This window comes from Triticum urartu, chromosome 6A, assembly GCF_056163025.1.
Source record: "Triticum urartu cultivar PI428250 chromosome 6A, HENAU_Tu73, whole genome shotgun sequence".
NCBI lineage: Eukaryota > Viridiplantae > Streptophyta > Magnoliopsida > Poales > Poaceae > Triticum > Triticum urartu.
Genome location: NC_141878.1, coordinates 19,900,105 through 19,913,229, shown reverse-complemented (window position 1 = coordinate 19,913,229; position 13,125 = coordinate 19,900,105). Strand labels below are relative to the sequence as shown.

The 13,125-nt window shown below is 46.3% G+C and overlaps 1 protein-coding gene and 1 pseudogene across 1 annotated transcript; one reads left to right on the top strand and one right to left on the bottom strand.

Annotated features, from left to right (window-relative positions):
- Window positions 1-6,328: 6,328 nt before the first annotated feature.
- On the top strand, window positions 6,329-7,040 carry LOC147963344 (uncharacterized; annotated as a pseudogene).
- A 2,319-nt stretch (window positions 7,041-9,359) lies between these two features.
- LOC147963343 (uncharacterized) lies at window positions 9,360-11,789 on the bottom strand. Its single transcript, XM_087529547.1, has 2 exons — window positions 10,649-11,789; window positions 9,360-9,682 (listed from the first exon to the last, which is right to left on the bottom strand). The coding sequence occupies exons 1-2, from the start codon at window positions 11,787-11,789 to the stop codon at window positions 9,360-9,362; spliced, it is 1,464 nt and encodes a 487-aa protein (XP_087385673.1).
- Between the last annotated feature and the right edge of the window lie 1,336 nt (window positions 11,790-13,125).

The following is a 13,125-nucleotide window of genomic DNA, read 5'->3' as shown; positions in this document are numbered from 1 at the left end:
CACGTTCATGCAGGCGATGGGGTGGAGGAGAGCCCTGAAGGACGAACCCTGGTGGTTCGATAAGAAGCTGCTGCTAATGAACAACTATGATATTGATAAAACCGTCGATGAGTACGAGTTCAACTTGATCCCGATATGGATTCGTGTGTTCGGGATACCACTGGGATCTACGAACAGGGTTATGGGAGAGCTCGTAGGGAGAGATTTTCAGGAGGTTCTGGATGTGGATGTCGGTCATGATGGTAGAGCCGTGGGTAAATTCCTCCGGGTTAAAGTAAAGTTGGATATTAACGAGCCATTCATGAGGGGATTCACACTTGATAGAAACTAGATAATATCCCGCGCGTTGCTGCGGGATCTCTTTGTTAGAATTAAAAGTATCATGAAACTAAATAGAACCTCAAATCATTGGTAAAAATTCATTGGTAAAAAATGTAATAGCAAAGAGAATAGACATCTCATTGGCAGCAGTCTGGGTCATGTGGATGGATGGCCAGAGTACAAATATCAATAATGCTTGAGTATCAACATGATTTATATGAACTAAACTAAAATAGTGTCTCGTAGTATCATAGCATGTAATAGTGCCTCGATAGTAAGAGAAGACTTATTTTAGTTCTCTCCTTTGAATAGGAATTAAACTTCTAGTTTCCATTGATTAAGACTTATTCTGGTTCTAGATCACAGTATAAATTCAAGCAAACAATATACTTTGTCAGAATCGATTAGCAAAACATGGACCGATGAATAGTGATAACCCACAAGTACAGGGGATCATAACAGTTTTCGATAAGTAAGAGTGTCGAACCAAACGAGGAGCTAAAGGTAGAACAAATATTCCCTTAAGTTCTATCGACCACCGATACAACTCTACGCACACTTGACGTTCGCTTTACTTAGAACAAGTATGAAACTAGAAGTACTTTGTAGGTGTTTTCGGAAAGGCTTGCAAGAAAGTAAAGAGCATGAAAAAAAACTAGGGGCTGTTAAGGTAAAGAAGCAACTAAAGTAAATATAGCGAGTGTGGAAAAATGGTGGTAGGAGTTGCGAAATTGTCCCTTAAGCAAGTGACTACTTTACTAGACCGATAGCAAGTATTGTGTGGAAGAGGTCACTGCTAGCATGTCATCCCTTACTTGGAATTCTATGCACTTATGATTGGAACTATTAGCAAGCATCCGCAACTACTAATGTTCATTAAGATAAAACCCAACCATAGCATTAAGATATATTGGTCCCCCTTCAATCCCGTATGCATCAATTTCTATGCTAGGTTAAAGCTTCTGTCACTCTTGCCCTCCAATACATAGTTCTATCAACATACAACTAACCCTATGGTGTGATCCACGCGCGCGCTCATATGATGGCACCAAAGGACAACAACATAACCACAAGCAAATTAAATCAATCATAGCAATTCATCAACCACCGATAGGACAAGAAAATCTACTCAGACATTATAAGATGGCAACACATCATTGGATAATAATATGAAGCATAAATCACCATGTTCAAGTAGAGGGTACAGCGGGTTGCGGGAGAGTGGACCGCTGTAGATAGAGGGGGGAAGGTGATGGAGATGTTGGTGAAGATGGCGGAGGTGTTGGTGAAGATCGCGGTGATGATGATGATGGCCACGGCGGCGTTCCGGCGCCACCGGAGGAGATGGGGAGAGGGGCCCCCTTCTTCCTCTTCTTCCTTGACCTCCTCCCTAGATGGGAGAAGGGTTTCCCCTCTGGTCCTTGATAACCCACAAGTATAGGGGATCGCAACAGTTTTCGATAAGTAAGAGTGTCGAACCCAACGAGGAGCTAAAGGTAGAACAAATATTCCCTCAAATTCTATCGACCACCGATACAACTCTACGCACGCTTGACGTTCGCTTTATCTAGAACAATTATGAAACTAGAAGTACTATGTAGGTGTTTTCGGAAAGGCTTGCAAGAAAGTAAAGAGCACGAAAATAAAAACTAGGGGCTGTTAAGGTAAAGAAGCAACTAAAGTAAATATAGCGTGTGTGGAAAAGTGGTGGTAGGAGTTGCGAAATTGTCCCTTAAGCAATTGACTACTTTACTAGACCGATAGCAAGTATTATGTGGGAGAGGCCACTGCTAGCATGTCATCCCTTACTTGGAATTCTATGCACTTATGATTGGAACTATTAGCAAGCATCCGCAACTACTAATGTTCATTAAGGTAAAACCCAACCATAGCATTAAGATATATTGGTCCCCCTTCAATCCCGTATGCATCAATTTCTATGCTAGGTTAAAGCTTCTGTCACTCTTGCCCTCCAATACATAGTTCTATCAACATATAACTAACCCTATGGTGTGATCCACGCGCGCGCTCATATGATGGGCACCAAAGGACAACAACATAACCACAAGCAAATTAAATCAATCATAGCAATTCATCAACCACCGATAGGATAACGAAAATCTACTCAGACATCATAGGATGGCAACACATCATTGGATAATAATATGAAGCATAAAGCACCATGTTCAAGTAGAGGGTACAGCGGGTTGCGGGAGAGTGGACCGCTGTAGATAGAGGGGGGAAGGTGATGGAGATGTTGGTGAAGATGGCGGAGGTGTTGGTGAAGATCGCGGTGATGATGATGATGGCCACGGCGGCGTTCCGGCGCCACCGGAGGAGAGAGGGAGAGGGGCCCCCTTCTTCCTCTTCTTCCTTGACCTCCTCCCTAGATGGGAGAAGGGTTTCCCCTCTGGTCCTTGGCCTCCATGGCATGGGAGGGGCGAGAGCCCCTCCGAGATTGGATCTATCTCTTTGTTTCTCTTGGTTGTGCGTTCTGTTCTGGCTCTGTTTCACCGTTTCGTGTATATATATGGAGATCCGTAAATCCGATTGGCCTGAAACCTTCGCCGTGATTTTTTTCCCGAATATTAGCTTTCTTGCGGCAAAAGAAGAGTGTCAACCGCCTTACAATGGGCTCACGAGGGTAGGGGGCGCGCCCTAAGGGGGGGACGCCCCCTGCCTCGTGACCACCTCGGGCACTGGTTCGCGTTGATTTTCCTTCCAAATTTCCATATTTTCCAAAAATAAGCTCCGTCCATTTTTATCCCGTTTGGACTCCGTTTGATTGGATATTCTGCAAAACCAAAAACATGCAACAAACAGGAACTGGCACTGGGCACTGGATCAATATGTTAGTCCTAAAAATAATATAAAAAGTTACCAAAAAGTATATGAAAGTTGAATAATATTGGCATGGAACAATCGAAAATTATAGATATGACGGAGACGTATCAGTCCTTGGCCTCCATGGCATGAGAGGGGTGAGAGACCCTCCGAGATTGGATGTATCTCTCTGTTTCTCTCTGGTTCTGCGTTCTGTTCTGACTCTGTTTCACCGTTTCGTATATATATGGAGATCCGTAACTCCGACTGGCCTGAAACCTTCGCCGTGATTTTTTTCTTCCGAATATTAGCTTTCTGGCGGCAAAAGAAGAGTGTCAACCGTCTTACGGTGGTCTCACGAGGGTAAGGGCGCGCCCTAGGGGGGGCCTGCCTCGTGACCACCTCGGGCACTGGTTCGCGTTGATTTTCCTTCCGAATTTTCCATATTTTCCAAAAATAAGCTCCGTCCGTTTTTATCCCGCTTGGACTCCGTTTGATATGAGTATTCTGTGAAACCAAAAACATGCAACAGACAGGAACTGGCACTGGGCACTGGATCAATATGTTAGTCCCAAAAAATAGTATAAAAAATTGCCAAAAGTATATGAAAGTTGAATAATATTGACATGGAACAATCAAAAATTATAGATACGATGGAGAAGTATCGAATAGCAACTTAATAAATAGAAGACTGGGATTAACATCTCACGATCAAAAGATCAATAAGGTGAGTGAGTGTACAATTTTGAAGATATTTGACTTAAGCAAAAAGGAGATCGCATCAATTAGATGTCAGCCATCCATTGTTGTCCATCAAGTACAATTGTTCTTTTTTCAATGGAAACTGTAGTAATTTTTGCAATTGAGCTTGCTTGATTATACATTGGTTGAAAACATAAGAAAGAAAAACATGTGTTCAATATTGTACTTCTGACAAAACTGATGAAGAAACCTCTCCCGATTAGAAAATATTTCTTGTTGAATTTCTCATTAGGATCGTAAAGCACAGCATGCAAAGGTATATATGAGATTAAATTAGGAGGACTCAACATCATTACTAATCATAGGTAAATGCATCAAATATTCGATGGGCATACAACCACAAGACATCGCTCCAGCCATCTCCATAGAACTTACCTGCTTTTTAAAATGTGGAGAACATACATGCATCATACTTCCATCAACATTATCTGCAGCTAAGGCTTGTATACAAACAATTACATAATTGTGCCATCAACATTCATATGATCAAACAATGAAGAAATCAATATTTTGCCCAAGCCATGTATAACCATAAGCCTACATAGGGAAATGTGAAAAACAAGCATTGTAACTATAATTTGGTTGGATATGTAAGAATGCCTTGCCTGCAAACATGGAGAGAAGTGCAATTTCACATAAGTGTATTTATCCAAATAGCATATCAAGATTAGCCCTAGTCCTGGCTCATGTATCATCATAAAAAAAGATATTATTCACCGTGCAGGTTGGGGAAGATGAACATGCGTCCTGCATGTTAGAATTGTTGCAAAAACATAAACTACTCCGAAATTGCATTCAATTATGTGTGGACGGATAAACTGACCGCTTCCTCCTGGTAAATCCAAACAACTTCCATGCAAACAATTAAATCTGGCACATGAGAATATAACACTAATATCTTTTTGGTTACAAAGAAAAAAGGAAACTGCATAAATTTGTGGATTTGAGGATCCCATAGCCAGCACTGGCCTTCGTGGTCAATCTCCCCGTGCACGGGGAGCTCCTTGTGTCTGAGCTCGGCAGCAAGGGTCGAGCTTCTTCTTGTGATTTGTAGTGCCCTCGTTTGTGAAGGTGCATCCTCGATGTCAAGTTTCCTTCCGCATCCCTCGTGGATCTGGAGGAGATCAAGCAGGTGCCTCGTCGGTGCTTGTAGTGGAGCGCGGATGAGGCGACGGTATGCACTGCAGGAGAAGCAGAGGGGGGGTGGAAAGGGTCACAAGAGAAGCAGAGAGATGGATGTCGCCCCAGGAGCAGCGGTGGGCGTCGCCGGGCACTCACTTCGACCAGTTCGTGGTGCCCCCATCATCGGCGCCGGGACTGGGCACCTACGGCAAGTTCGCCACCATGCGCCTCGCCAAGGGCGCCTGGGGCCTCGGATCGTGCGAGTTCTCGCTGGGGAGGAGCAGACGTGCTAATTTGTTGGACCATATTAGTGGGGAAAGGTGGGGAATAAACGGGAGATATAGATGCGTTTGCGAGATGGAAACAGAAAGGCAATGGGCAAGGATAATCGGTTAGGCTTCTTTGAGACGATAGGGTTTCTTTCTTCCGTTTGCCTGGCGACGACATAACACGTACGCTGGTAACGGACGCATTACACATGTTATAAAATCTGCTGATGTGACAGGATGTGGTAAGACGTGGCTAGGTGTGATTGGATGCTGAGGTGTCTATGCTGCATGTTGAGATAAATCAAATAGTGGGGATGAACTTCTTAAGTGTATAGGATGAGGAAGGACCCAAGGATGGGGAGATGAGCGAGTCAGGCGACAAAAAGAAGAAGAAGTTGCTTTGGTCCGATTTGAGTACGAATATATGTCGGACTTCTGCTACACTTGTGACATCATAGACCATTGATACATCTTCAACGTATTATCAATCTTGGATATTTTCCCTCGCAAAAAAAAATCTTGGATATTTTATTTTTCTAGTTCAAACCAGAAAAAAAAGACGCAATCAAGAAAAAAAACCTTATAAAATGCGAAATTGACGTCCGCAGTGTGGACCCATGCCAGATCGGACGGTGCCATCGGCGAGAGGGCGGTGGTTGTGGATGAGGCCGTCGGAGGGATCAGAGAGCCGGTCCGGCAACGCGGCGGCAGCGGCCATGCATCGACGGAGATCCAACAAATTGATCGGAGGCAAGATCTGGATCGATCGCGATATATATTCGCACTGGACGACATGTTTTTTTTTAGCAACTAGACGGACACGCAAAACTGAGTCAGTATCGGATACAGCCCGTGGACACATGAGCCACGACCCAATTTTTACCGGCTAGGTCTATGAAGTCCGATCTCCAGCAGAATTCGGAATGTGCACCGAGTCGGACGTATTCCATCACAAACTATCTCCCTATAGCTAGCATAAACATCGAACCATATGTGTACTCGATCGAAGCAGCACAAGTTCCCAGGCAACCATGGACGACCTGACGCAGCGGCTTCCTCATGACGTGCTGTCCGACGTCCTGCGCCGCCTCCGGACAACGTCGCGTGCAGCCTTGCGGCGTCCCGCTGCGTCTGCAAGGCGTGGTGTGCCGTCGTTGACGCCCACCGTCTGCTCGCAGAGCTCCTGCCCCAGTCGCTGACCGGCATTTTCGTCCAGCTCGAGGGCTGCACCACAGCCCCGAAGCTTTTGTCACTCGGCGTGCCGCCCGTGAACATCGCGCCCTTCGACTACTTGGACACACGCGACGACGAGTGCCTTAAGATCACGCAGCACTGCAATGGACTCCTCCTGCTCAGCGACAAGGATGACGATGAGGTATGGGTGCTTAACCCCGCCATACGCAAGTGGGCGCACCTGCCTCCCCCTCCAGCCATGTGCACGCCGGGTTTGGAGGACAGCGACCACGCTGAAGAATATTACGATGACCAGTACCTCGTGTTCGACCCTGTCGTATCGCCGCACTACGAGGTCTTTTTAGTTAAGTCTGTTCCCTCCGATTCATGGCCTTATGAGCCCCCTCAAATACGAGAAAGAGAATGGCCGCCATCGACATTTGTCTTGCTCGTCTTCTCATCGAGGACAAATCGGTGGGAAGAGAGGCCTTCTGCTCGCGATGGGAAGGCGCAAGGACCGTCGGCTACTTGTTGGATGATTTCTCATCCGATCGCCGCTATGCAGCATAGCGGCGGGGGGCACTTTACATTCACCAGCATGATTTCATCCTAATGTACATGCATGGATGGCTACTCACATCTTAATTAAACACAACATTGGTCACATTTTGATGTACAAAACCTTTAAGCTAACTTTGACAATGGCTTATCTTTTGCAGAATAGGGATTACAAATGATAAATACCAAGTAATTGAGCCACCGAAAGGTTTTTGTTGGAATGATTACCCAGGCCATAATTTAGGGAAATCAGAGAATGGTGTATACTGTGCACAACTTGATGGCCATGATGGCCTTAGACTTCGAATCTCGCATCTTGACGAAGCATGCGATCAGAGAAACTGGATGTTGAAGTGCGACATGAACATTCGTCCTCTCCTAGCAGATTTCTCTGGGGAACATAGCGATAGTCACTTAGAACAGCAATATATCAAACATACTATACTTGGATTTCATCCGAACAAAGAGATTGTCTTCTTCCACACAACCTCCAAAAGAGTGATATCCTATCATTTCAATAGCTCCCAGATCGAAGACCATGGCTGCTTATCCGCTGACTGCATATGTTTGTCTTTCCCATACACGATGTGTTTGATGGACGAGCTTTCAAGCAACAAATAGTAGCTTAGTTAAAATACCATGGGAATTAGTAGCATGTCTTACTTGTTCATGTTCTTTGCACACAAGAGTGGTTGATTCATCGTTACGGTAACCTCTGACTAAATTTATTTTGTATTTGTTATGATACAATATGGCTTATCCATGGTAATGAAACAACACCGAGAAGTCATAAATTTTTTGTACTTTTTTCCTACAGTTTTGTACTTACTAGTGGTTTCTGAATGAAATTGTTTTAAGTAAACTTCTTGCGTGCCACATCATCTTCGAACATCACCCGCTTCGACTACTTGGATAGCGAATGTTAAATACTTGACAATCCTTCCGCACTGCAACCACATATTCCTGCTCAGTGACGACGAAGATGAAGAACATGGGTACTTAGCCACGCCACGTGACATGGAGGCAGCACCGCGATTGATGGTGTACTCATGTATGAGGTAGTGTTCGTCCTTAAGAGTCATTGACACTTAAAATCCTGCAATAAAAAAAGAACATCATCCAATTCTATGGACTCTACCGAGGTTAAATGGTTCCTAGGTTTAGATGGCAACCCATTTTGTTAGATGTGTGCTGCAAGGATGTTTTTTATCGAGTTTGAGAAGAGGTTTAGAAAAGCCGAAACAAGTGGTTGGGTAGTGAGCCCGGTATCGAGCCATAAGAAGTTAAGAGAGGCTGTTGTTTGTAAGCACAAAAGATATATTTCGAAGAGAGGCCGGGTGTCTATTCACTATTTTCAAAACATAGCAGTGGTTAAAAAAGGGATTTGTTTTGTCGATGGAGCAGATGAGGTGGAACAAACGGACCAAAGGAACATCAGGGCATTGCAAAAATTTGGAAGCATGGATTGTACTTTCCCTATAAGCATCCAGTTGTTTTGTATGAGCAAGTTTTCAATGCCTGAACCACCATGTGTTTTCTAGTTTGCTGTTTGCAAACATGTTTCCAAGCAATTAAGCATTGTGCCCCTGTGCACGTTTCCTCAGTCTCACAAGAGCGTGATTCGAACACCGGTAGTGGTAGGGTTGTCTGGAAAATAACCGCTAGGGGCTCCGCCAGTGGGTGACCGTCAACTAGCGTGGAAATGATTTGTATGCTCAACTTGAGTGCTAAAAAGAACTTGAGTTCTACTCCGCATTTGGGACACATACATTAGGTGGATGACAGCTTTCACATCCGATTTTACACATCATTCGGACTAAATTTAAACCAAGTGCAGGACATGTAGCATTGTGAATTCCATCCATCTGTCAATGATTTTGACGGCAACAGCCAAGATTCAACTTCATACGAATGTGACAAGATTTGAGACTATCTGCTAAGACGAACGACATCCGGTACGAACTGGCACCAAGACTTATAGACACCGGAGCTGCAAGATTGGTGTATGATCAGTCACAACATTTTACATGAGACTAGTGGAACACAGGGACAATCGACAAAGTGGCAAGGTTCTTCTTGGCAGTAACCCTAGGCTGCCTCCTTGATATGAGAGCCAACCAGGCAGTATCGATCAAGTTACAAGAAGAGGTAAGCAGTTCATAAGAAATTAGAGGTTCCAAGAGATGTACGAGTGGCCATATAGTGTCAGAGCACGCTTGCTTTGATTGTTGGCTGTAAGCCGAGTGCCTTTCCACCTGTATGCCGAGTACCGGTCGTACGCCGAGAGCTTTTTGTACACACAGCCAGCTTACTTGTATGGAAGCTGGGTACCTATTTTCCGTGTTTTCTCCAGTCTGTACTCGGCTTAGGTTGATGCAAGCTGAGAACCCATGTTTTAACATTCGGCTTACACGTTAATAATTGGCAGCGTGTGATTTTTCTGTAGTGACAGGTCCAGCCCCAGCCCCAGCGCCTCCGTCTCCTCGCCTCACCACGACCCGCCTCCACATTGTTGTCGACAACAAACAAGGAGTTTGTGTCTTGGGCGTCCCCTGTGAGGACGGGTCTTTGCAAGCCTCCAGCGCCAGCCTTTTGTAGTTGAGGCATCGGCACAGCGTCCCTCGCTCCCTGGATGACATCAGAATGGGGTGTGCCTGCGTTGCAGAAGGACACACAGTTAGTTAATTTTATTCATGACGAGTTATGTGCCTGAATTATCAGATTCATTCACGTGAACAATTTGCTAAGCCTACGTTGCCAGCTCCTCGCAAAGCAAAAGGGAGAAGGGGAGAGGAGCAAAAAGGGACCGAAACTAGAGGTAATTTGTTCTTTTTCATGCATCAAACTTAGCGTAAAAAATGTTAAGATGGCGAGATACAAATTGAAATCTCAACTCAGGGGCATATAGGTTATAACTCCTATTGACACATTGGCAATTGCACATCACCTGACGAACATATGATCATTTTCCTGCTTCTCACTAAGAAACGGTCAGGCCTGATGGCCATATCCAACACAAAGTATATAAAACCACAAAGAGAGGAGTAAAACTTAGATAGGAATCTGGCTAACTTTACAACTGAATATCAGCCTGACATGTAAATTATTAGCGGCACAACCCTGAAACAAAGCTAAGGTTTGACGTATCATGTCACTCTTTACAGCTTTCAGCAACTTAACCATATGAAGTGTATTATTCATTACTCCTAATAAGGCCTCAAAAGATAGGTTCATGTTATGTTGTCAATCGTAAATCTTTTGGTACAAGAAAAGGTGTGTAAACATAAGTAACGGGTCCCTTTTACAGCAGGGTATGTTTAGATTTAAGGTGTAATATTTACCACGAAGGTGCCTTTGGCTACATTTTATCTTCACTAAATTTACATACTCATAGAGGTATTATATATATACACACACACACACACACACAATGTATGTTAAATTCCGCAGCAAAATTAGTCAAAATAGTTATTAAGCTGTAACGTAAAAACTAACACATCTATTAGTTTTGTGGACCAAGCCAACAGGACAACGAACTTAGTAATAAACACTTCAAAGCACAGTAGAGGTATTCAAGCAAGAAGCAACCATGTGTAATGTATAGAGATTGAAGCAATTACCGGCAGTATGGAAGCTTCTGAACGAATAATAGTAGTTCTCCGCAATAGAGCTTCCATAATATTCCTTGACCTTCATCGACTCAAGCTGAACGATGATCAAGAAAGGACTGCATGGATCTCCATCTATGAGTATCAACATAAAAACCGCATCGGCATCCTCATCGTACCCCACTATATATGCATTCGCAGACTCCGGACCCAGCATCCCAGTCATGTCAGTGGTCTTCCGCAGCACCCATGTGGCAACACCACGACGATTTATCTTCCGATCCCACATTTCGAGGTTTGGGTACAAAAGGAGGGCGACGCCAACACCGCCGTCCTCTCCCCGGATGGTGCAGCTGTTGGCAAGCACAGGGTCATCGGTAGGCCAATCGATGACAGTCAGGCTCTGGTTATCCAGGTCGAACTCAAGTATGCCATCCCCACCTCCAATTAGGCGCCAGGAAAGAGCACTTCCGGTAAAGGTGCACGGGTGCCGGCTAACAGCACCGGTACATGGTTCGGCCGACGAGACGATACCACCCCACATGCCAGTCTCTGAGGAGTAAACCCTGGCGAAAGCGGCTTGAGGATGGATTGTCTTGTCCCTGCCTACCAATACCACCTTAAAGGGGCTCGAGTGGCAGTCTCCGTGCACGTGGCCCTGGTCGTTTCGGGCAGCGCAGAGGCAGAGCACCGCCCTGTCGACGATGAGCCCACTATTGCCGCATTCCGGTGGGATGACTATTGTGCGGCGGTCGCCGGAGACGGGGTCAAACACAGCGAGCTCGAGCGTCGTCCAGTCGATGACGAGGACGCGTCCATGGTGGCTCCCGAACACGTGGCACACATCCGGGGCGTCCTCGCCGCAAACTCGCAGGGAGAAGCGCTCGGTGGGGATGCGGTCGGGAGGGTCGAGAAGCGGGGTGAATAAGATTTCTCCGGCGACAGAGGCCTTACTGAATGCGCCGAGCATGGGGGGCTTGAGGTGGCGGGCGCGGAAGAGGCGGAGGAAGATGGCGTCGGTGGCGAGGCGCTGCCAGCGCTTGCAGACGAGCGAGGCGCGCGGGAGCGAGGAGGGTAATGGGGGGAGGCGGAGGAGGATCTCCGAGAGAAGATCATCGTCTTCCAGCGGCGAAATCATCTCGTCGCAGCTCATGTTGCGTACGAGTAGAGTTGTTGGGGAAAAAGTTCTGTTTGAAAAGGTCGCTAAAGGAATAGACGGATTGGGCATTACGTACATAATGTGGACTCTTTTTTGAGTCCAAGTATGGACTTTAGACTACTGGTCATTGTGATTCGGCACAACAACAACTTCAGAAAAAAAGTAATTGACCCTGATCTTCAACTAGGGAAAATCTACCTACTGGCTACCGGGTGTTCTGTTAGGTCGACTTGAAGCACCCACGGTGCATACCTACTCCATACTACTCCCTCCGTTCCTAAATATATGTTTTTATAAAGATTTCAACATTGAAAACTGTTCATGCCTACACGCCGGCCGAAGGTGCCGATGGTCGTGTCCACGCGTGTTGCCTCCTAACCATTCAGATCACGACATGTAAGGTATAGGGGGCCACCCCAACTCTCATCCTCCTTCTCCTCTCACCTCCTCGTGCTTGCGCTAGGCTGCAGCTTCTTCTCCGCCGCACATCGGTCGGAGAAGAAGTCCTTGAGGAAGCGTGCCGCCGTGTGCGGGTGGAGCGCGCGCGGTGGTGGCAGAGGAAGCGAGGGGAGGAGACGAGGAGGTGGAAGGAGGTGCTGGCCGTGGCGGTGCGCACGAGCGAGGAGGGGCATGGCAAGCGAAGCAGGATCTCTTCCACTACATCGTCAGGCTCCTCCCGGAAAGGTGTCGTGGCGACGATGGCCATGGACGGGTGTGGGAGCTCAGCAGAGCAGCATCAGCGGCTATGAAAATAGTTGTAGCAAATTCCAACGCTGGTTGTAGCAAAACCGACTATGGTTGCAGCGAAACGGTGTCATCGTCGTCACGGGTCGCAGCTCAGACAAGAAGTTTTGTACCTTTTTCAATGACGGTTGTAACTTTTGTAACTGCCGTTGCAGCTTTTCGTTCGTCGTCCATGGCTTCCGTCTTTCGGTTGAAACTTTTTTCATCGTCAGATGAAGCTTTTCTCGTCCGCGGACGAAGCTTTTTTCGTACCGGTTGTAACTTTTTTTGGTCGTCCATAGCTTCCCTCATATACGGGTTGAAACTTTTTTCATAGCCAGTTGAAGCTCTTTTCGCCACCGGTTGTAGTTTGTTTGGTCATCGGTTGCAAGTGTCAGGTGCTCCTGACAAGCTGCGGCATTGGGAATGAGCAGCGGCGAGATACCAGCAAGCTTCGGTCGTTGCCATCGAAGCCACAACGGTCGTCACAGGAGCTTGCAACCATAGGGTGCGGTTGTTGCATGGGGTGAAGCCGGTGACAAGGATGGACAGCAAGGGCTGGGAACGGCGACTAGGACGGCCAACGAGGGGCAACGACGGGAGAACC